The 26,282-nt window shown below is 40.8% G+C and overlaps 1 protein-coding gene across 1 annotated transcript in view; it reads left to right on the top strand.

Annotated features, from left to right (window-relative positions):
* Nucleotides 1-26,282, top strand: part of Lnk (SH2B adapter-like protein Lnk) — a 224,133-nt gene that overhangs the window by 12,929 nt on the left and 184,922 nt on the right. The window contains exon 2 of the mRNA XM_071692150.1: nucleotides 16,888-16,989. Coding sequence (XP_071548251.1) covers nucleotides 16,888-16,989 — 102 coding nt within the window. The remainder of the gene's footprint in view (nucleotides 1-16,887; nucleotides 16,990-26,282) is intronic.

Below are 26,282 nucleotides of genomic sequence, written 5' to 3'. Positions count from 1 at the left end.
CTTCAGTTTTTCTCCATTCAAACTCACCTCCCAATTGACTTGACCTCAACCCTACTGTACCTAATAACCTTGCTCTTATTCACATTTACTCTTAACTTTCTCTTTCACACACTTACCAAACTCAGTCACCAGCTTCTGCATTTCTCACATGAATCAGCCACCAGTGCTGTATCATCAGCGAACAACAACTGACTCACTTCCCAAGCTCTCTCATCCACAACAGACTTCATACTTGCCCCTCTTTCCAAAACTCTTGCATTCACCTCCCTAACAACCCCATCCATAAACAAATTAAACAACCATGGAGACATCACACACCCCTGCCGCAAACCTACATTCACTGAGAACCAATCACTTTCCTCTCTTCCTACACGTACACATGCCTTACATCCTCGATAAAAAACTTTTCACTGCTTCTAACAACTTGCCTACCAAACCATATATTCTTAATACCTTCCACAGAGCATCTTTATCAACTCGTATCATATGCCTTCTCCAGATCATAAATGCTACATACAAATCCATTTGCTTTTCTAAGTATTTCTCGCATACATTCTTCAAAGCAACACCTGATCCACACTTCCTCTACCACTTCTGAAACCACACCGCTCTTCCCCAATCTGATGCTCTGTACATGCCTTCACCCTCTCAATCAATACCTCCCATATAATTTACCAGGAATACTCAACAAACTTATACCTCTGTAATTTGAGCACTCACTCTTATCCCTTTGCCTTTGTAGAATGGTAATATACAAGCATTTCGCCAATCCTCAGGCACTTCACCATGAATCATACATACATTAAATAACCTTACCAACCAGTCAACAATACAGTCACCCCTTTTTTAATAAATTCCACTGCAATCCATCCCAAACTGCTGCCTTGCCGGCCTCCCTGCCCAACCGCCAGCCGTCCGCCCAACCCTTTTACCTACCTCCCCTTCCTGATGTTTACCAAATAGGTGTGCTGGCCTAACCCTCTCCGCTTTGACACTAGCCTCGACACAAAAAGCCGCGGTCTATATATGCCGAGACTGCTGTCATCAAGACATTCAACAAACCTTCAAAATACTCACTCCATCTCCTTCTCACATCACCACTACTTGTCATCACCTCCCCATTAGCCCCCTTCACTGAAGTTCCCATTTGTTCCCTTGTCTTACGCTCTTTATTTACCTCCTTCCAAAACATCTTTTTATTCTCCCTAAAATATAATGATACTCTCTCACCCCAACTCTCATTTGCCCTCTTTTTCACCTCTTGCATCTTTCTCTTGACCTCCTGCCTCTTTCTTTTATACATCTCCCACTCATTTGCATTATTTCTCTGCAAAAATTGTCCAAATGCCCCTCTCTTCTCTTTCACTAATAATCTTACTTTTTCACCCCACCACTCACTACCCTTTCTAATCTGCCCACCTCCCACGCTTCTCATGCTGCAGCCTTCTTTGTTTACCAGGTCAGCACTTGCTTCCCTAAATACATCCCATTCCTCCCCCACTCCCCTTACATCCTTTGTTCTCACCTTTTTCCATTCTGTAGTGCCGGGTTGCCTGGTACTTTCTTACACAAGTCTCCTTCTCAAGCTCACTTACTCTCACCACTCTCTTCACCCCAACATTCTCTCTTCTTTTTTGAAAACCTCCACAAATCTTCACCCTCACCTTCACAAGATAGTGATCAGACATCCCTCCAGTTGCAACCTCTCAGCACATTAACATCCAAAAGTCTCTCTTTCGTGCACCTATCAATTAACACATAATCCAATAACGCTCTCTGGCCATCTCTCCTACTTACATATGTATACTTTTGTATATCTCTCTTTTTAAACCAGTATTCCCAATCACCAGTCCTTTTTCAGCACATAAATCTACAAGCTCTTCACCATTTCCATTTACAACACTGAACACCCCATGTATACCATATTACCCCTCAACTGCCACATTACTCACCTTTGCATTCAAATCACCCATCACTATAACCCAGTCTCTTGCATCAAAACCATTAACACACTCATTCAGCTGCTCCCAAAACACTTGCCTCTCATGATCTTTCTTCTCATGCCCAGGTGCATATGCACCAATAATCACCCATCTCTCTCCCTCAACTTTCAGTTTTACCCATATCAATCTAGAGTTTACTTTCTTACACTCCATCACATACTCGCATCACTCATGTTTCAGGAGTAGTGCTACTCCTTCCCTTGCTCTTGTCTTCTCACCAACCCCTGGCTTTACCCCCAAAACATTCTTAAACCACTCTTCCTCTTTACCCTTGAGCTTCGTTTCACTCAGAGCCAAAACATCCAGGTTCCTTTCCTCAAACATACTACCTATCTCTCCTTTTTTCTCATCTTGGTTACATCCCACAAACATTTAGACACCCCAATCTGAGCCTTCGAGGAGGATGAGCACTCCCCGCTTGACTCCTTCTCTCTGTTTCTCCTTTTAGAAAGCTCTTGGATTCACTTCCCTAACCGCCCATCCCATAAAGAATTTAACAACCATGGGGACATCACGCACCCCTTGACATAAACTGACATTCACTGGGAACCAGTCACTCTCCTCTCTTCTACTCATACACATTCCTTACATCCTTGGTAAAAACTTTTCAGTGCTTCTATCAACTCACCTCCCACACCATATACTCTTAAAACCTTCCACAAAGCATCTCTATCAAACCTATCATATGCCTTTTCCAGATCCATAAATGCCACATACAAATCCATCTGTTTTTCTATGTATTTCTCACATGCATTCTTTAAAGCAAACACACTGATCCACACTTCCTCTACCACTTCTGAAACCACACTGCTCTTCCCCAATCTGATAGAATCTGTAGAATATATATATAGTTATTTATTTTGCATTGTCGCTGTAATCCCGCATTAGCGAGGTAGTGTAAGGAAACAGACAAAAGAATGGCCCAACCCACCCACATGCACATGTATGTACATACACGTCCACACACGCAAGTATACATACCTATACATCTCAATGTATACATATATATACACACAGACATATACATATATACACATGTACATAATTCATACTGTCTGATTATTCATTCCCATCGGTATCCCGCCACACTTGAAATAACAACCCCCTACCCCCTCCTGTGCGCAAGGTAGCGCTAGGAAAAGACAACAAAGGCCACATTCGTTCACACTCAGTCTCTTTAGCTGTCATGTAATAATGCACCGAAACCACAGCTCCCTTTCCACATCCAGGCCCCACAGAACTTTCCATGGTTTACCCCAGACGCTTCACATGCCCTGGTTCAATCCACTGACAGCACGTCGACCCGGTATACTACATCGTTCCAATTCACTCTATTCCTTGCATGCCTTTCACCCTCCTGCATGTTCAGGCCTCGATCACTCAAAATCTTTTTCACTCCATTTTTCCACTTCCAATTTGGTCTCCCACTTCACCTCGTTCCCTCCACCTCTGACACATATATCCTCTTGGTCAATCTTTCTTCACTCATTCTCTCCATTTCAAAACACCCGCTTCTGCTCTCTCAGCCACACTCTTTTTATTGCTACACATCTCTCTTACCCTATTATTACTTACTCGATTTCAAAACACCCGCTTCTGCTCTCTCAACCACACACTTTTTATTACAACACATCTCTCTTACCCTTACGTTACTTACTCGGTCAAACCACCTCACACCACATATTGTCCTCAAACATCTCATTTCCAGCACATCCACCCTCCTGCGCACAACTCTATCCATAGCCCATGCCTCGCAACCATACAAAATTGTTGGAACCACTATTCCTTCAAACATACCCATTTTTGCTTTCTGAGATAATGTTCTCGACTTCCACACATTCTTCAAGGCTCCCAGGATTTTCACCCCCTCCCCCATCCTATGATCCACTTCCGCTTCCATGGTTCCATCCGCTGCCAGATCCACTCCCAGATATCTAAAACACTTTACTTCCTTCAGTTTTTCTCCATTGAAACTTACCTCCCAATTGACTTGACCCTCAACCCTACTGTACCTAATAACCTTGCTCTTATTCACATTTACTCTTAACTTTCTTCTTTCACACACTTTACCAAACTCAGTCACCAGCTTCTGCAGTTTCTCACATGAATCAGCCACCAGTGCTGTATCATCAGTGAACAACAACTGACTCACTTCCCAAGCTCTCTCATCCACAACAGACTTCATACTTGCCCCTCTTTCCAAAACTCTTGCATTCACCTCCCTAACAACCCCATCCATAAACAAATTAAACAACCATGGAGACATCACACACCCCTGCCGCAAACCTACATTCACTGAGAACCAATCACTTTCCTCTCTTCCTACACGTACACATGCCTTACATCCTCGCTAAAAACTTTTCACTGCTTCTAACAACTTGCCTACCACACCATATATTCTTAATACCTTCCACAGAGCATCTTTATCAACTCGTATCATATGCCTTCTCCAGATCCATAAATGCTACATACAAATCCATTTGCTTTTCTAAGTATTTCTCGCATACATTCTTCAAAGCAAACACCTGATCCACACATCCTCTACCACTTCTGAAACCACACCGCTCTTCCCCAATCTGATGCTCTGTACATGCCTTCACCCTCTCAATCAATACCCTCCCATATAATTTACCAGGAATACTCAACAAACTTATACCTCTGTAATTTGAGCACTCACTCTTATCCCTTTGCCTTTGTAGAATGGTAATATACAAGCATTTCGCCAATCCTCAGGCACTTCACCATGAATCATACATACATTAAATAACCTTACCAACCAGTCAACAATACAGTCACCCCCTTTTTTAATAAATTCCACTGCAATACCATCCAAACCTGCTGCCTTGCCGGCTTTCATCTTCCGCAAAGCTTTTACTACCTCTTCTCTGTTTACCAAATAATTTTCCCTAACCCTCTCACTTTGCACACTACCTCGACCAAAACACCCTATATATGCCACTCTGTCATCAAAGACATTCAACAAACCTTCAAAATACTCACTCCATCTCCTTCTCACATCACCACTACTTGTCATCACCTCCCCATTAGCCCCCTTCACTGAAGTTCCCATTTGTTCCCTTGTCTTACGCTCTTTATTTACCTCCTTCCAAAACATCTTTTTATTCTCCCTAAAATATAATGATACTCTCTCACCCCAACTCTCATTTGCCCTCTTTTTCACCTCTTGCATCTTTCTCTTGACCTCCTGCCTCTTTCTTTTATACATCTCCCACTCATTTGCATTATTTCTCTGCAAAAATTGTCCAAATGCCCCTCTCTTCTCTTTCACTAATAATCTTACTTTTTCATCCCACCACTCACTACCCTTTCTAATCTGCCCACCTCCCACGCTTCTCATGCTACAAGCATCTTTTTTACAAGTCATCACTGCTTCCCTAAATACATCCCATTCCTCCCCCACTCCCCTTACATCCTTTGTTCTCACCTTTTTCCATTCTGTAGTCAGGGTCTCCTGGTACTTTCTTACACAAGTCTCCTTCTCAAGCTCACTTACTCTCACCACTCTCTTCACCCCAACATTCTCTCTTCTTTTCTGAAAACCTCTACATATCTTCACCTTCGCCTCCACAAGATAATGATCAGACATCCCTCCAGTTGCACCTCTCAGCACATTAACATCCAAAAGTCTCTCTTTCGTGCACCTATCAATTAACACATAATCCAATAACGCTCTCTGGCCATCTCTCCTACTTACATATGTATACTTATGTATATCTCTCTTTTTAAACCAGGTATTCCCAATCACCAGTCCTTTTTCAGCACATAAATCTACAAGCTCTTCACCATTTCCATTTACAACACTGAACACCCCATGTATACCAATTATTCCCTCAACTGCCACATTACTCACCTTTGCATTCAAATCACCCATCACTATAACCCAGTCTCTTGCATCAAAACCATTAACACACTCATTCAGCTGCTCCCAAAACACTTGCCTCTCATGATCTTTCTTCTCATGCCCAGGTGCATATGCACCAATAATCACCCATCTCTCTCCCTCAACTTTCAGTTTTACCCATATCAATCTAGAGTTTACTTTCTTACACTCTATCACATACTCCCACCACTCCTGTTTCAGGAGTAATGCTACTCCTTCCCTTGCTCTTGTCCTCTGACTAACCCCTGACTTTACTCCCAAGACATTCCGAAACCACTCTTCCCCTTTACCCTTGAGCTTCGTTTCACTCAGAGCCAAAACATCCAGGTTCCTTTCCTCAAACATACTACCTATCTCTCCTTTTTTCTCATCTTGGTTACATCCACAAACATTTAGACACCCCAATCTGAGCCTTCGAGGAGGATGAGCACTCCCCGCTTGACTCCTTCTTCTGTTTCTCCTTTTAGAAAGCTCTTGGATTCACTTCCCTAACCGCCCCATCCATAAAGAATTTAACAACCATGGGGACATCACGCACCCCTTGACATAAACTGACATTCACTGGGAACCAGTCACTCTCCTCTCTTCCTACTCATACACATTCCTTACATCCTTGGTAAAAACTTTTCAGTGCTTCTAGCAACTCACCTCCCACACCATATACTCTTAAAACCTTCCACAAAGCATCTCTATCAAACCTATCATATGCCTTTTCCAGATCCATAAATGCCACATACAAATCCATCTGTTTTTCTATGTATTTCTCACATGCATTCTTTAAAGCAAAACACCTGATCCACACTTCCTCTACCACTTCTGAAACCACACTGCTCTTCCCCAGTATGATGCTCTATACATGCCTTTACCCTCTCAGTCAATACCCTCTCATATAATTTCTCAGAAATACTCAACAATCTTATGCCTATGTAATTTGAATACTCGCCTTTATCCCCTTTGCCTTTGCACAGTGGCACTATGCATGCATTCTGCCAATCCTCCACACTTCACCATGGTCCATACATACAATGAATATCCTTACCAACCAATTAACAACACAGGCACCCCCTTTTTTAATAAATTCTATTGCAGTACCATCCAAACCCGATGCCTTGCCGGCTTTCATCTTTTGCAAAGCTTTCACTACCTCTTCTCTCTTTACCAGACCATTCTTCCTGACCCTCTCACTTTGCACACCACCTTGACCAAAACACCCTATATCTGCTACTTTATCATCTGAAACATTCAACAAACATTACCTGTTATTGCTTCCCCACTTGCTCCCTCACTGATGTTCCCATTTGTTCTCTTGTCGTATGCACATTCTTTACTTCCTTCCAAAGCATCTTTTTATTTTCCCTAAGATTTGATAATACTCTCTCACCCCAACTCTCATTTGCCCTCTTTTACTACCCTTACACCTATCTCTTGACCTCCTGCCACTTTCTTTTGTATGTCTCCCAGTTATTTGCACTCCTTCATTGCAAGTATCATCCAAATGCCTCTCTTTTCTCTTTCACTAATACCTTTACTTCTTCATCCCACCACTCACTTCCTTTTCTAACCTGCCCACCTCCCACCTTTCTCATGCCACATGAATCTTTTGTGCAAGGGATCACTGCTTCTCTAAATGCATCCCATTCCTCATCCACTCCTCTCACATCATTTGCTCTCATCTTTTGCCATTCTACTTTCAATTTCCTCTTACTCCCTGTCACAAGTCTCCTTTCCAAGCTTACTTACTCTCACCACTCTCTTCTCCCCAACATTCTCTCTTCTTTTTTGAAAACCTCCACAAATCTTCACCCTCACCTTCACAAGATAGTGATCAGACATCCCTCCAGCACATTAACATCCAAAAGTCTCTCTTTTACGTGCCTGACAACCTCCTACGTGTTCAGGCTCCGATTGCTGAAAATATTTTTCACTCCATCCTTACATCTCCATTTTGGTGTCTCCCACTTCTCCTTTTACCTTCCATTTCTGACATGTATATTTTCTTTGTCAACATTTCCTCGCTCATTCTCTCTGTATGTTCACCCTGTTTCAACACACTATCTTCTGCTCACTCAACCACACTTTTTATTAGTGCACTTCTTTAACCATTTTATTGCCTACTCAATCAATCCACCTTACACCACATGTCCTCAAACATTTCTTTTCCAATACATCCACCCTCCTTGCACAACCCTATCTATAGCCCATGCCTCACAACTCCATGATATTATTGGAACTACTATTCCTTGAAATATAACTATTTTTGCTCTCCAAGCTAATGTTCTTTCTTTCCACATATTTATCATACCTCACAACCCATAATATTGTTGGAACTACTGTTCCTTCAAACATACCCGTTTTTGCTCTCCAAAATGATGTTATCTCTTTCCACACATTCTTCATCTCACCCAGAACCTTTGCCCCCTCCCCATCCTTTGACTTCCTCTTCCATGCTTCCATTCACTGCTAAGTCCACTCCCAAATATGTAAAGCACTTCACTTCCTCCAATTTTTCTCCATTCAAACTCAAATCCCAAGTAACTTGTCCCTTAACCATGCTGAACCTAATAACCTTACTTTTATTCACATTTACTCTAAAGTTTCTCCTTTCACACACTATTGCAAGCTTGGTCACCAATTTCTGCAGTTTTTCATTCAAATCAGCTACCAACAACAAAGGACTCATTTTCCAGGTCCTCTCATCCTCAGCAGAGTTAGTGCTTGTCCCTCTCTCCAAGACTCTTGCATTTGCCTCTTTCACCACCCCTTCCATAAACAAAGTATGCAACCCTTGCTGTAGATTGGCCTTCACTGGGAACCAATCACTCTCCTCTCTTCCTACTCGTACAAATGCCTTGCACCCTTGATAAAGGTTCCTACTGCTTCTAGTAGCTTACCCCCATACTATATATACTTAATACCATACATGAAGCATCTCTATCAACCCCACCATATTCCCTCTCCAGATCCATGAATGCAATATACAAATATACAAATCTAAGCATTTTTCACATACATTCATCAAAGCAAACACCTGATCCACACATCCTCTGACACTTCTGAAACCATACTGCTCCTCCTCAGTCTGATGCTCTGCACATGTTTTTACTCTATTAATCATTACCCTCCCATACAATTTTCCAGGTGTACTCAACAAACTTGTATCCCCTTTGCTTTTATACATTGACACTCTACATGCTTTCCTGCAATCCTTAGGCACTTTACCATGATCCATACATACATTGAATATACTTACTGAACAATGAAATTACATATACATTATCAAAATATACATTGCCTTGTACCCTACCAATAAAAAACTTTTAATTTGATACAGTTAACACAAGAATTGTCATGAGATGGGCAGTACTGTTTTTTGAATCCTGTTCCAATTTTTCAATTTATGGTGATATTTTGGTACTGCATAATAGTAATTATTTCTGGCATGTCTACTAATTGGTTTTAATTTGATTATAAAGAGACAAGAAGGTTGTCACATATATGCAGATGGTAAAGGCGTGAGGACTCCAGCATTGCTTCAGTCATTATACATGTATATGCAAAAGTTTACAGTCTCAGCATGCTTATTTCAATACTGTCAGCAGCTCATCAGATGCTCCTTTGACTATTATTAGTGGTAATGGGAACTGAACATGTATGGCATGAACCAGGACATATGATGTACATTGTATATTATGATATTAACAGAGCTTGTATCTTAACAATAGAACAAACATGTTTTGACAGCTTTACAACTCCAAGAAAAATGCTTAATGAATGTACTTGGATTGTGATCCCAGAGTTGGAAACCTCTGCTGTATAACACATTTTGCTGGCAGAAGTTTCAAGTTACCATATTCCAATAATTGAAGTTCATTCTCTTATCTCTTAAATATTTGTGTTCTTGGAATTCGTAAATGAAATGTGTTACACATACTGGTGTAAGGCCATTGAAAAATGTACAGAAGAAAACTGGATATGAATAATGATTTGTTCTGAGAAGGTTCAAATGCTAAACATGAAATAAATGAGACTTTGAAATCAGGAATTATATAGTATAAAGCAAATAATTGTATTGCGAGGTAAGAATTTTCTGCATTTTTTTAAGCAGTACTTTACTGATATCTTTGGGTTGTTATTTACTAATGTATGAAAGTGTAAAGGTTGTAGTCACCATCATTAGTTTTATAAAACTTTCCATACAAAGAATATATTTGATTTGTTGTCATTTAAATTTTAGACAGTGTAAATGAAGAGTGATTTGCTAATTTCAGCTTATATAGTGGGATTTATTCTTGAAAACAATAAGGAATCTTACACTTACCCTTAAAAGTTAATGGGTTTGTATAGATCTTGCCTAATATTTACTCATGTCAGGCAGTTGCTTGTAGAGTCTGACTTTAGATTGATTAATAGCTTCAACATTAATTATGTGTTGTGGAACACTCATTCAATTGCAATAATCTGGCTGAGAATGTTTTATTATATCTGAAGTCGGGATATCTGTTTGTATAATTTCATAAAGTATCTGACAAAAGACTTTGATTTTGCTGGTTTGAAGAAAACATTATTGCAGTCTTCTCTTGTCAAAATTTTTTGCCTCTTTAAGACTCCCTCTTGTCTTTTTCTTCTCCAGTGATTGTAAGTTCCAAAACTTTAGCCTTATAATTTTTATCTTATCATCAAACAAGTTTGGTGGTTCTACGTTAAATATTTTCCAAATGAGTAGATTCTTTCTTGTAGTACAGTGACTAAGTCTGAAGAAAGTATTTTAGGTGTGGTTGTATATAAATATTTCATGCAGTATCAGAAATCCGTTTCTGTATCATTACACTTAACTTTCCAGGCATCATTGATTGCTTTGCTTTGTCGCTGTCTCCCACATTTGCGAGGTAGCACAAGGAAACATGAAAGAAATGGCCCAACCCACCCCCATGCATGTGTATATACATACACGTCCACACACGCAAATATACATACCCATACATCTCAGTGTACACATATATATACACACAGACACATACATATATACACATGCACACAATTCACACTGTCTGCCTTTATTCATTCCCATCGCCACCTCGCCACACATGGAATAACATCCCCCTCCCCCCTCATGTGTGCGAGGTAGCGCTAGGAAAAGACAACAAAGGCCCCATTCGTTTACACTCAATCTCTAGCTGTCATGCAATAATGCCCGAACCACAGCCCCCTTTCCACATCTAGGCCCCACAGAACTTTCCATGGTTTACCCCAGACGCTTCACATGCCCTGATTCAATCCATTGACAGCAGGTTGACCCCGGTATACCACATCGATCCAATTCACTCTATTCCTTGCCCGCCTTTCACCCTCCTACATGTTCAGGCCCCGATCACTGAAAATCTTTTTCACTCCATCTTTCCACCTCCAATTTGGTCTCCCACTTCTCCTCGTTCCCTCCACCTCCAACACATATATCCTCTTGGTCAATTTTTCCTCACTCATTCTCTCCATGTGCCCAAACCATTTCAAAACACCCTCTTCTGCTCCCTCAACCACTCTTTTTATTTCCACACATCTCTCTTACCCTTACATTACTTACTTGATCAAACCACCTCACACCACATATTGTCCTCAAACATCTCATTTCCAGCACATCCACCCTCCTGCGCACAACTCTATCCATAGCCCACGTCTCGCAACCATACAACATTGTTGGAACCACTATTCCTTCAAACATAGCCATTTTTGCTTTCGGTGATAATGTTCTTGACTTCCACACATTCTTCAAGGCTCCCAGGATTTTTGCCCCCTCCCCCACCCTATGATTCACTTCCACTTCCATGGTTCCATCCGTTGCCAGATCCACTCCCAGATATCTAAAACACTTTACTTCCTCCAGTTTTTCTCCATTGAAACTTACCTCCCAATTGACTTGACCCTCAACCCTACTGTACCTAATAACCTTGCTCTTATTCACATTTACTCTTAACTTTCTTCTTTCACACACTTTACCAAACTCAGTCACCAGCTTCTGCAGTTTCTCACATGAATCAGCCACCAGCGCTGTATCATCAGCGAACAACAACTGACTCACTTCCCAAGCTCTCTCATCCCCAACAGACTTCATACTTGCCCCTCTTTCCAAAACTCTTGCATTCACCTCCCTAACAACCCCATCCATAAACAAATTAAACAACCATGGAGACATCACACACCCCTGCTGCAAACCTACATTTACTGAGAACCAATCACTTTCCTATCTTCCTACACGCACACATGCCTTACATCCTCGATAAAACTTTTCACTGCTTCTAACAACTTGCCTCCCACACCATATATTCTTAGTACCTTCCACAGATCATCTCTATCAACTCTATCATATGCCTTCTCCAGATCCATAAATGCTACATACAAATCCATTTGCTTTTCTAAGTATTTCTCACATACATTCTTCAAAGCAAACACCTGATCCACACATCCTCTACCACTTCTGAAACCACACTGCTCTTCCCCAGTCATTGATACATTTCTTTATATTGTGCCTAATCACACTTCACTGTTCTCTTCTGTAACTTTGCATGGTATTCTTCAGTCATATTCTCTATGCGCAAATATTTGACTTGAAGTTATGAGTAGGTAGTAGTTGGTGGCAGCCACTGATGAGGGAGGGATATTACTGGTAGTGAGCCAGCACTTCATTGATTGTCAAGCTGCACTCCTGAGCCAGGTAGATTTCTTCTCTTTTTGCCTCATTCATACTTGGTCTGATGGGTTTCTGTCCACAAACATTCAGTCTCAACTTGTCACACGTAACACTGGACAACAACAGTCTCACCATGATACACATAACACTGAACAACACTTAACTTACACAGCTCATTCTATGTAACTCCGAATTTTCCTGTGGAGAGTGATATGAGCAAGCCCTGTCTTTTGGCAAAATGGTAGGAGCAATAGATAGAAGTTGTAGTTAGGAACATTAGGTAGAAGTAGTTGGTGGAAATGTTAGCAAGGAGTCTTTGGAAACACTGTGCTAGTTCCCCTCTGCCAGTAGCCTGTTAAGAGTATGACTAAAGGCTGAGAAACCCCTTTTGGATTTCACCAGTTATGGAGACTTTTGCCATGAGGGGGTTTCTGGAAGGAATAGGCATCAGCAATATAGATAGATAGATAGTTATACTATGAATGATTGTCACTTGTTGAATTTCATTCTTTCAGTCATGGTTCTCAACTGCACAGATTTCCCACTTTGGCAATGCATAACATGAATGTTTTCCTGTTTTAGTTAATGAAACCTATTGAATGATATTCAGGCATTCACTTGCACTAAGATTAATTGAACAATCTGTTTGATATTTACTATCTACTTCGATTCCAAGGATGCAATCCAAGTCATATTGCCGTGGTCTCCAGTGTATCCTTAGCTTTGTCTGTTTTTATCACTTTTCTATCTCTCTGACACTTGTTCCCCTTGGGAACTCCCATCAAGATGGTAGCCATGGCATGTCTCCACATGTCCTTGTCCTTACATGCCTCCCTCACATACACCATTCCAAGCATTCGTCCTGCAGTTCTATCCCTTCAATACTCTTCCCCTCTTTTTTCCCATGTTAGAGGTGGTCTTCCTCTTACACCAACCTTTTTGATTGTACTCTACTCTCCTTGTAAACTCCCTGTCTTGCATGTCCAAACCAGCTCAAAGTATTATGTTTCACCCACACTTCCACTCCTCAATTAATTTCCTTTGTTCACTGACATACCAAATCTCTCACACACCCCCTTCATAACTCTATTTATTCCATCTAGTCATACCACATGCTTCTCCCAGATAACTCATTTCCATAGCTTGGATTCTTGACCTCAATGAATGATCCTGTGTTAATGTTTTGGCTGCAAATGTCAGGGTTAGGAGGATAATGTTGTTCCTTCGTCCTTTCTCCAGTTCCATAATTACATCTCTGTCCTTCATTATTCTATTTAGGGATCCAGTGACTCTTGTACCCTGTACTGCTATCTCCCTTATCTCTCCTTCAGTATCACCAAACTTACCCAAGATAGGTCCCAAATATGTAAATTCTCGCACCCCTTCCAGTCTTTCTGCCTCCATTTTTATAACACAGATTAGTACACTTTCTTCTCTCATTCTGTATGGCTTTGCAGAATCAGTACTTTTACTCTGTTTCCTTTCAGATACCATTACTTTACTTTTTCTCACATTTACCTTCAGTTGCCTACACTACACACTTCATAAAATATACTTACAACCTTCTGCAGCTTCTCTTCACTCACAGCAAACAACACGTTATCATCAGCAAACTAGCCGCCATACCTCACCACCACACTCATCTCTGTATTTTTTCCCTAGTTTTGCTTTCATCTCTCTCATTACTCCATCTGTTTATGTTAATATGCCTCGGTGACATCACACAGCCCCGCCTCACACCCACGTGTATACCGTGACTTTTGATCAACTCTCCATCCAATCTTGTGCGTGCATTTACTTTTTCAATGAAGGTTTGGACTCCATCCAACAATGTTCACCCTACACCATATACCCTAAACATTCCATAAAGCATTCCACTTGACTTTGTCATGTGCCTTCTCCTGATCGATAATAGCTGCATGCAGCTTCATACCTTTTGCATGATATGTTTCTTCAGTCATTCCCACAGCAGAAATCTGATCCACACATCCTATACCATTCCTTAAACTCCCATGCTCCCCACTTATACTGCATTTAGTCGCTTCTGTCACTCTATCATTCAACACTCTTGCATACCCGTGTCCTGGTATATTTAACAAGCTTATTTTCTTATAATGGCTACATGCATCCATAGCACCTTTCCCTTTGAGTAAAGGAACAATGATAGCTTTCTCCCAATCCTCACACAGAATTTCATATTAAATACATCCACTCCTATCACACTTTCTCCTCCATACTTCAAAATTTCAGCTGTAAAACCATCCACCCCTGGTGCCTTACCTACTTTCAGCCTCATTATCACTTTTTTTACCTCTCCTCTTGCTTGGCTTTGCATGTAACGACTTCTGCCTTATTCTCCCACATTTATAAGCTCTTCAAAATAACTCTTTTTTATCTTCCTTACATTACCCCCTTTTGATTCAAAAAGTCCAAAATTTGATTGTTAGAATATTTCTAAAGCATAAGAATTCAGAATTTTCATTCCTCCCTTAATTGAAACAAGTTTGGTCATGCCATGTTGACATATAGTCACTTAATGAAGAGGAGACCTGCCAAATTTTGTGATACCTGCTATTGAAATATTACTGTGGAACATGTATTAACAGAATGCCAATATAATATATAGCAGGCTTGGAGCAAATATGAATTATGTAATGATAATGGAAGGAATGAAAGTATTGGGGAAGTTTTAAACAAAAAAGTTAAACAGGCTGATAATTTTTTTAAAGGAAGACATACTATATAATCTTGTTGAGTAGTTTGGTGACAACATAATACTGTTGGCAGGTTCAAGTGAGAAACTGATAAGTTGATATCTGGTGTGTGAAAGGAGAAGGTTGAGAGTGAATGTGAGTGAAAGCAAGGTTCATAGATTTAGCAGTGCAGAGGTGGGTTAGTTGTGGTGTGCATTTGAATTGAGGAAACTTTTAGGAAGAAAAGTGTCTTAGATATTTGGTTGTGAACATGGCAGTGAATGCAACCATGGAAGTGGAAGTGAGTCTGAGGGTGTGTTAGGTTGTGAAGGTTTGGGAGGATTGAGTAATGTCTAGAAAGAGAGGTTACTATCTGGGAGGGTAAAAATGGGTATGCTCGAATGTATTGTTTTCTCAACAATGTCGTATGGATGCAAGGCATGCACAACAAGTGAGAAAGTGTGGAAGAGCTTGAATGCATTCAAAATGAAATGTTTGAGGACAGTATATGGTGTCAGTGGGGTTGATCAAGGAAGACATGGTATGGGAGTAAGAGAGATGTGTGGTAATAACAATATGATTGAGAAAGCTGGAGAGGGTGTTCAAAATAGGTTTGGACATATGGAGAGAATGAGTGAGGAGAGGTTGACAAAGAGATATATGTGTCAGAAGTAGAGGGGACAAGGAGGATGGGGAGACCAAACTAGAGTAGGAAGGGTACAGTGAATGAAATTTGAGTGCTTAGTGCCTGAACATGCAGTAGGGTGATAGGTGTGCATAGATAGAGTGAATTAGAACGTTGTTGTTTGCAGGAGATGATGTTCTGTCATTGGACTGAACCAGGGCATATGAAGAAGCTGGGGAACCATGGGAGGGTCTGTAGGGCATGGCAGTGGTTTTGGTGCATTACACATGGCAGCTAGAGAGTGGAATTAGAGGGAATGAAGCCTTTTTTTGTTCCTGGTGCTACTTTGTTCATGCAGGATACAGTGAATCAGTATGAAAGAAAAAGAAGTTATAGTTTTAAGTTTTGATATATCTTTTAAGAAATACAAGATATGTTAGTTTTAAGTTTTGATACATCTTAAAAAATCCAAAATATGTTTTATGCACCTTGAATATTTTTAAGTTTTTAGATATTCTTTTCCAGGCCAAAAGGGCTGAATAACCATTATCTTCTAGTGCTTTAGAATTTCCTCAAATTAAAACCTAAAACCTGTGATATTTTTGACCTGGGGAACACTGGAGTATAGGATACTGCATGTCAGCATTTAACTTTGAAGGTTTAACCTACTAATATTTTATTAGTTTCTTGGGTTTGATACTGATGGACAAGAGAATAAGTGCCACATTCACAATCATGCATACACAACTCAGTGGCACTGTTATATAAAGTTATGCACAAATTTTACACTTTCAAAGTGTTAGGTTAATTTTTGGTTATTGGGCTGAGATGTTCACCATGACAGAATTATCTGTGATCATCATTATTAAGTTCAGCCATCCTTACTTCTGTATTATCAAGATATACTACTTGTACTGCATTTTTTATGTGTATCACTGAGTAAATACCATTGATATGTATTTTAATGAGAAACTTTCTTTCAGAGTATAAAGCCACGCACTGGGGTATTTTGCATATCAATAAATGAAGCAAGAGAGACAACAGACTTAGAGATGCCAGACCTCAGAAACACTTTCGTGATCAAGGTGAGCTAGAGCTGAGTGAGAGATGGGGTATTAATTTTTGTTTATCTCAATCCTTTTTTTTCCCCTTTAAGATGATGATCAAATGAGCAGTTGCAGGTCACTATAGGACATCAGGAATGGAATTGAGGGAGTTGAAGAGGCATATCCAAGGGGGTGGGGGAATTGAGGCATTTGCTCCCCCTTGAACTTATGATAAACATTACTTATGATTATGATTAATATGTTCATATGATTGTTTGAAGACTTTTAATTCCTTGTAAGGAAAAATGAATAAATATCTATAATTAAATGTTTCAGTCATTTACACAAATGATGAGTGGAACTACCTTGTCAGTTTCTCCAACTTCCCTAAACACTGGCCCAAGTTTATAAAAATGATATTTACTCTACCTGCGAAATAATATTGGTTTATTTCATTAAGCAAAACTTCCTTGATTACTGCTATCAACTGTCTTTTGTTATAAGTATAAATCTTTTTTCATTCAAAACTGGTTGCTGGACATGTATTGAACTTCTGAACAACAGCTTTAACCAATTTTATTAGAATCTGACTAATATTAGTGATTGAATTTAACATATGATAAATCAAAACTACCTAATTTCTCCAAGATACAATTTGTTTGTACATACCACTCTTGTTTTAAGCTTTTCTTCATTGTCACATCAGTTTCATGATAACCCCATTGACTAAATCCTAGATACTTGGGGTCCCTGCTGTAAGTTATTCTACCATAATTTGTTTTGCATGTATGTCATCAGTTTATTAAGGAAACTAAATCATTATCTATCGAATATTTTCAACCTAACATCATTTTCCAACAGAAGCAGAAAGGAGATTGATGTAATCTAAACCTCTATGATGCAGGGTGCTAATTGGATGAGAGTAATCTTTTGAGTATGTCATGACATAATGCAGCATTTGCCCAGTTTGTAAGTATCTTAGTGGATATAAGTTATGAGTGCCCTGTGCTTCAATATGCAGTATTATGTTATCTCCCCATAGTCATACAACCATAAGTGGAAAATCTGTTGCTACTGGAAGGTAGTCATGTGTTTGTAAAAGGCAAAGTAGAAGTGTTAATATTGACATGAAAGTTGATTTAATAAAACACATTAGAAATGGAGAACGGGCTGTCAATATTGTGCACCATCTTGCTTTACCTCTTACTTCCATGTGTGCCATTGTCAAGAACACTGTCAAGGTTATGGTAAAAGCACAGTATACAATGCAGCATTCTGTAGTGAAGATCGCCCGACAGAAAAGCCATGCTATGGAGACGATAGAGAGGATTTCTTTTTAGCTTGTATTATACATTTTTACATTTGTTATAGATTTAAGGTACATATACATAAGTTAGATGGTGCTGGACCTATGTCAGGAATGTATCTCATGCTGATAATGGTGTTCATTTTAGGGAAAAATTTCCCTTTATACGTTGTGATACCTTGCTGAAGCAGAGGGTAGCGATGCTGTTTCCTGTACAGCAGGGTGGTGCCAGGAATGGATGAAGGCAAGCAAGTGTGAATATGTAAATGTGTATATACAGATATGTCTGTGTATGTGTATGTATATGTATGTATATGTTTATATGATGACATGTATATGTATGTATAAGTGTATATGTTGACATGTATTTGTATATATATATATATGTGTATATGAGTGAATGGGCCATTCTTCGTATGTTTCGTGGCGCTACCTTGCTGATGCAGGAAACAGTGATCAAGTATAATAATGATGATAATAATAATAATGATAATAATAATAATGATAATGATAATAATGATAATGATAATGTTTCACCTTTATGTTTTTTGGATATGCCTAGGGTTGAGGGACAAGTCAGTTGGGAGGTAAGTTTGAATGGAGAAAAACTGGAGGAAGTGAATTGTTTTAGATATCTGGGAGTGGATTTGGCAGTGGATGGATCCATGGAAGCAGAAGTGAGTCATAGGGTGGGGGAGGGGGCGAAAGTTCTGGTGAAAAATGTGTGGAAGTCGAGAACATTATCTTGGAAAGCAAAAATGGGTATATTCGAAGGAATAGTGGTTCCAACAATGTTATATAGTTGCAAGGTGTGGGCTATAGATAGAGTTGTGCGGAGGAGGGTGGATGTGCTGGAAATGAGATGTTTGAGGTGGTTTGATCGAGTAAGTAATGAAAGGGTAAGAGAGATTTTTTTTTTTTTTTTTTTTTATACTTTGTCGCTGTCTCCCGCGTTTGCGAGGTAGCGCAAGGAAACAGACGAAAGAAATGGCCCAACCCCCCCCCCATACACATGTACATACACACGGCCACACACGCAAATATACATACCTACACAGCTTTCCATGGTTTACCCCGGACGCTTCACATGCCTTGATTCAATCCACTGACAGCACGTCAACCCCTGTATACCACATCACTCCAATTCGCTCTATTTCTTGCCCTCCTTTCACCCTCCTGCATGTTCAGGCCCCGATCACACAAAATCCTTTTCACTCCATCTTTCCACCTCCAATTTGGTCTCCCTCTTCTCCTCGTTCCCTCCACCTCCGACACATATATCCTCTTGGTCAATCTTTCCTCACTCATTCTCTCCATGTGCCCAAACCATTTCAAAACACCCTCTTCTGCTCTCTCAACCACGCTCTTTTTATTTCCACACATCTCTCTTACCCTTACGTTACTTACTCGATCAAACCACCTCACACCACACATTGTCCTCAAACATCTCATTTCCAGCACATCCATCCTCCTGCGCACAACTCTATCCATAGCCCACGCCTCGCAACCATACAACATTGTTGGAACCACTATTCCTTCAAACATACCCATTTTTGCTTTCCGGGATAATGTTCTCGACTTCCACACATTTTTCAAGGCTCCCAAAATTTTTGCCCCCTCCCCCACCCTATGATCCACTTCCGCTTCCATGTCCATCCGCTGACAGATCCACTCCCAGACATCTAAAACACTTCACTTCCTCCAGTTTTTCTCCATTCAAACTCACCTCCCAATTGACTTGACCCTCAACCCTACTGTACCTAATAACCTTGCTCTTTTTCACATTTACTCTTAACTTTCTTCTTCCACACACTTTACCAAACTCCGTCACCAGCTTCTGCAGTTTCTCACATGAATCCGCCACCAGCGCTGTATCATCAGAGATGTGTGGTAGTAAAAAGAGTCTGGTTGAGAGAGCAGAAGAGGGTGTTTTGAAATGGTTTGGTCACATGAAGAGACTGAGCGAAGAAAGATTGACAAAGAGGATGTATGTGTCAGAAGTGGAGGGAACGAGAAGTGGGAGACCAAATTGGAGGTGGAAAGATGGAGTGAAAAAGATTTTGAGTGATCGGGGCCTGAACATGCAGGAGGGTGAAAGGTGTGCAAGGAATAGAGTGAATTGGAATGATGTGGTATACTGGGGTTGATGTGCTGTCAGTGGATTGAAGCAGGGCATGTGAAGCTTCTGGTGTAAACCATGGAAAGTTTTGTGGGGCCTGGATGTGGAAAGGGATCTGTGGTTTTGGTGCATTATACATGACAGCTAGAGACTGAGTGTGAACGAATGTGGCCTTTGTTGTCTTTTCCTAGCGCTACCTCGCGCACATGCGGGGGGAGGGGGTTGTCATTTCATGTGTGGTGGGGTGGCGACGGGAATGAATGAGGGCAGACAGTATGAATTATGTACATGAGTATATACGTATATGTCTGTGTGTGTATATATATGTATACATTGAGATGTATAGGTATGTATATGTGCGTATGTGGACGTGTATGTATATACATGTGTATGTGGGTGGGTTGGGCCATTCTTTCGCCCATTTCCGTGTGCTACCTCGCTAACGTGGGAGACAGCGACAAAGTATAATAAATATAGATAGATATACCTTGATGTTTACTTTTTTTTCATATTTGATTGCTGTTTCCTGTGTTAGCAAGGTAGCCAGAGGAACAGAAAAAGAAAGGCTGCACCCACTCACATCCATCCTCTAGTTATCATGTCTAATGCTCTGAAACCACAATTCCCTTTTCACGACCAGGACCCACAGACCTTTCCATGGTGTATCGTGAATGCTTTTCTTACCCTGGTTTAGTCCATTGACAACATGTCAAGCCCTGTATATCACATCATTCCAATTCACTGTATCTCATGCATGCCTTTCTGAAACATATATCCTCTATTTTCAATCTTTCCTCACTCATTCCCTCCATTAAGTCCAAAACATTTTAGCACACCCTCCTCAACTCTCTCAATCACTCTTTTTATTACCACACCTCTTACCCTTTCAGTACACACTCGATCAAACCACCTTACACCACATATTGTCATTAACAGTTTTATTCCCAACACAGTCTTATTTATAGCTCATGCCTAACATCCATATGATAATGTTGGGAATACAATACCATCAAACATACCTGTTTTTTGACCTCGCAGCTGACAATCTCTTTCTGCACATTCTTTAATGCTCCCAGATCCTTCGTCCCTTCACCCACCCTATGACTCACTTTGCTTCTGTGGTTCCATTTGCTTTGATGTCCACTTCTAGGTATCTAAAATTCTTCACTTCCTCCAGTTTTCTTCATTGAAACTCATACCCAAACTAACTTGATGGTTACATATAATTAATTTAGGTACTACTTTGATAGCCACACATAGGGTTACAGATACCCTCAAGTTGAAAGCTAGACAAGGACTATTTTCAAGATATAAATACAGAGGCATAGGTTTGTTGAGTATTCCTGGGAAATTATATGTGAGGGTATTGATTGAGAGGGCAAAGGCATGTACAGAGCATCAGATTGGGGAAGAGCAGTGTGGTTTCAGAAATGGTAGAGGATGTGTGGACCAGGTGTTTGCTTTGAAGAATGTATGTGAGAAATACTTAGAAAAACAGATGGATTTGTATGTAGCATTTATGGATCCGGAGAAGGCATATGATAGGGTTGATGGAGATGCTTTGTGGAAAGTTTTAAGAGTATATGGTGTGGGAGGTAAGTTGCTAGAAGCAGTGAAAAGTTTTTACCAAGGGTGTAAGGCATGTGTAAGAGTAGGAAGAGAGGAAAGTGATTGATTCCCATTGAATGTCGGTTTGCAGCAGGGGTGCGTGATGTCTCCATGGTTGTTTAATTTGTTTATGGATAGGGTGGTTAGAGAGGTGAATGCAAGAGTTTTAGAGAGAGAGGGGCAAGTATGCAGTCTGTTGTGGATGAGAGAGCTTGGGAAGTGAGTCAGTTGTTGTTCGCTGATGATACAGCACTGGTGGCTGATTTGGGTGAGAAACTGCAGAAGTTAGTGACTGAGTTTTTTTAAGAGTGTGAAAGAAGAAAGCTGAGAGTAAATGTGAATAAGAGCAAGGTTATTGGGTTCAGTAGGGTTGAGTGACAAGTTAATTAGGAGGTAAGTTTGAATGGAGAAAAACTGGAGGAAATGAAGTGTTTTAGATATCTAGGAGTGGACTTAGCAGAAGATGGAACCATGGAAGCGGAAGTGAGTCACAGGGTAGGGGAGGGGGCAAAGGTTCTGGGAGTGATGAAGAATGTGTGGAAGGTGAGAACATTATCTCGGAGAGCAAAAATGGGTATGTTTGAAAGAATAGTGGTTCCAACAATGTTATATGGTTGCGAGGCATGGGCTGTAGATAGGGTTGTGCAGAGGAGGGTGGATGTGTTGGAAATGAAATGTTTGAGGACAGTATGTGGTGTGAGGTGGTTTGATCGAGTAAGTAATGAAAGGGTAAGAGAGATGTGTGGTAATAAAAAGAGTGTGGTTGAGAGAGCAGAAGAGGGTGTATTGAAATGGTTTGGACACATGGAGAGACTGAGTGAGGAAAGATTGACCAAGAGGATATATGTGTCAGAGTTGGAGGTAAGAAGGAGAAGCAGGAAACCAAATTGGAGGTGGAAGGATGGAGTGAAAAATATTTTGAACAATCGAGGCCTGAACATACAGGAAGGTGAAAGGCGTGCAAGGAATAGAGTAAATTGGAATGATTTGGTAAACCGGGGTGGATGTGCATTCAGTGGATTGAACTAGGGCATGTGAAGTGTAGGGTAAACCATTGCAAGGTCTGTGGGGCCTGGATGTGGAAAGGGAGCTGTGGTTTCGATGACAGCTAGAGACTGAGTGTGAACAAATATGGCCTTTTTTGTCTTTTCCTGGCACTACCTTGCTGAGGGGATGCTATTTCATCTATGGCTGGGTGGCCACGGGAATGGACGAAGGTGGCAAGTATGAATATGTACATGTATATGTCTGTGTATATATGTATATGTTGAAATGTATATGTGCATGTGTGGGCATTTATGTATATACATGTGTATATGGGTGGGTTGGCTCATTACTTGTCTGTTTCCTTGGGCTACTTCACTAATGTGAAAGATGGTGACTAAGTATAAGTATAAGTATAAGGTATAAGTATGTTGAGTATTCCTGGCAAATTATATGGGAGGGTATTGATTGAGAGGGTGAAGGCATGTACAGAGCATCAGATTGGGGAAGAGCAGTGTGGTTTCAGAAGTGGTAGAGGATGTGTGGATCAGGTGTTTGCTTTGAAAAATGTATGTGAGAAATACTTAGAAAAGCAAATGGATTTGTATGTAGCATTTATGGATTTGGAGAAGGCATATGATAGAGTTGATAGAGATGCTCTGTGGAAGGTATTAAGAATATATGGTGTGGGAGGCAAGTTGTTAGAAGCAGTGAAAAGTTTTTATCGAGGATGTAAGGCATGTGTACGTGTAGGAAGAGAGGAAAGTGATTGGTTCTCAGTGAATGTAGGTTTGCGGCAGGGGTGTGTGATGTCTCCATGGTTGTTTAATTTGTTTATGGATGGGGTTGTTAGGGAGGTGAATGCAAGAGTTTTGGAAAGAGGGGCAAGTATGAAGTCTGTTGTGGATGAGAGAGCTTGGGAAGTGAGTCAGTTGTTGTTCGCTGATGATACAGCGCTGGTGGCTGATTCATGTGAGAAACTGCAGAAGCTGGTGACTGAGTTTGGTAAAGTGTGTGAAAGAAGAAAGTTAAGAGTAAATGTGAATAAGAGCAAGGTTATTAGGTACAGTAGGATTGAGGGTCAAGTCAATTGGGAGGTGAGTTTGAATGGAGAAAAACTGGAGGAAGTGAAGTGTTTTAGATATCTGGGAGTGGATCTGGCAGCGGATGGAACCATGGAAGCGGAAGTGGATCATAGGGTGGGGGAGGGGGCGAAAATTCTGGGAGCCTTGAAGAATGTGTGGAAGTCGAGAACATTATCTCGGAAAGCAAAAATGGGTATGTTTGAAGGAATAGTGGTTCCAACAATGTTGTATGGTTGCGAGGCGTGGACTATGGATAGAGTTGTGCGCAGGAGGATGGATGCGCTGGAAATGAGATGTTTGAGGACAATGTGTGGAGTGAGGTGGTTTGATCGAGTAAGTAACGTAAGGGTAAGAGAGATGTGTGGAAATAAAAAGAGCGTGGTTGAGAGAGCAGAAGAGGGTGTTTTGAAATGGTTTGGTCACATGGAGAGAATGAGTGAGGAAAGATTGACCAAGAGGATATATGTGTCTGAGGTGGAGGGAACGAAGAGAAGAGGGAGACCAAATTGGAGGTGGAAAGATGGAGTGAAAAAGATTTTGTGTGATCGGGGCCTGAACATGCAGGAGGGTGAAAGGAGGGCAAGGAATAGAGTGAATTGGATCGATGTGGTATACCGGGGTTGACGTGCTGTCAGTGGATTGAATCAAGGCATGTGAAGCGCCTGGGGTAAACCATGGAAAGCTGTGTAGGTATGTATATTTGCGTGTGTGTGGACGTATGTATATACATGTGTATGGGGTGGGTTGGGCCATTTCTTTCGTCTGTTTCCTTGCGCTACCTCGCAAACGCGGGAGACAGCGGCAAAAAAAAAAAAAAAAGATATCGTTGTTTTCTGATTTAGTAATTGGATGAATGTATTAGAAATATGGTTTAGATAATGAAGCAGAAGATTGATTGGCCTAGGTTTACCATGACAGTGAATTTCTGAAGAAACAATAACTGGTCTTGAACATGAATGTTCACCCTGTAGTTTTTTTCTGTAAATGATAATTCAGCTTCTGATCACATTTGCCCAGCAACCCCACAGTCTGTCACAATTTCTTAAACTCTGTTTATTTGTACATATGTTCCTGTGTCCTTCATGGATTTTTTTCCTAACCCATTAAGCTCAATTATTTTCTATCTAGGGAAGTTGTATGTTTTTTATTTATTATTTATTTATTATACTTTGTCGTTGTCTCCCGCGTTTGCGAGGTAGCGCAAGGAAACAGACGAAAGAAATGGCCCAACCCCCCCCCATACACATGTATATACATATGTCCACACACGCAAATATACATACCTACACAGCTTTCCATGGTTTACCCCAGACGCTTCACATGCCTTGATTCAATCCACTGACAGCACGTCAACCCCGGTATACCACATCGCTCCAATTCACTCTATTCCTTGCCCTCCTTTCACCCTCCTGCATGTTCAGGCCCCGATCACACAAAATCTTTTTCACTCCATCTTTCCACCTCCAATTTGGTCTCCCTCTTCTCCTCGTTCCCTCCACCTCCGACACATATATCCTCTTGGTCAATCTTTCCTCACTCATTCTCTCCATGTGCCCAAAGCACTTCAAAACACCCTCTTCTGCTCTCTCAACCACGCTCTTTTTATTTCCACACATCTCTCTTACCCTTACGTTACTCACTCGATCAAACCACCTCACACCACACATTGTCCTCAAACATCTCATTTCCAGCACATCCATCCTCCTGCGCACAACTCTATCCATAGCCCACGCCTCGCAACCATACAACATTGTTGGAACCACTATTCCTTCAAACATACCCATTTTTGCTTTCCGAGATAATGTTCTCGACTTCCACACATTCTTCAAGGCCCCCAGAATTTTCGCCCCCTCCCAACACCCTATGATCCACTTCCGCTTCCATGGTTCCATCCGCTGCCAGATCCACTCCCAGATATCTAAAACACTTCACTTCCTCCAGTTTTTCTCCATTCAAACTCACCTCCCAATTGACTTGACCCTCAACCCTACTGTACCTAATAACCTTGCTCTTATTCACATTTACTCTTAACTTTCTTCTTCCACACACTTTACCAAACTCAGTCACCAGCTTCTGCAGTTTCTCACATGAATCAGCCACCAGCGCTGTATCATCAGCGAACAACAACTGACTCACTTCCCAAGCTCTCTCATCCCCAACAGACTTCATACTTGCCCCTCTTTCCAAAACTCTTGCATTTACCTCCCTAACAACCCCATCCATAAACAAA

The sequence above is a fragment of the Panulirus ornatus genome, chromosome 52 (genome assembly GCF_036320965.1).
Source record: "Panulirus ornatus isolate Po-2019 chromosome 52, ASM3632096v1, whole genome shotgun sequence".
Lineage (NCBI taxonomy): Eukaryota > Metazoa > Arthropoda > Malacostraca > Decapoda > Palinuridae > Panulirus > Panulirus ornatus.
The sequence above is the reverse complement of the archived record's forward strand: the minus strand, read 5'-3'. Positions and strand labels throughout refer to the sequence as shown.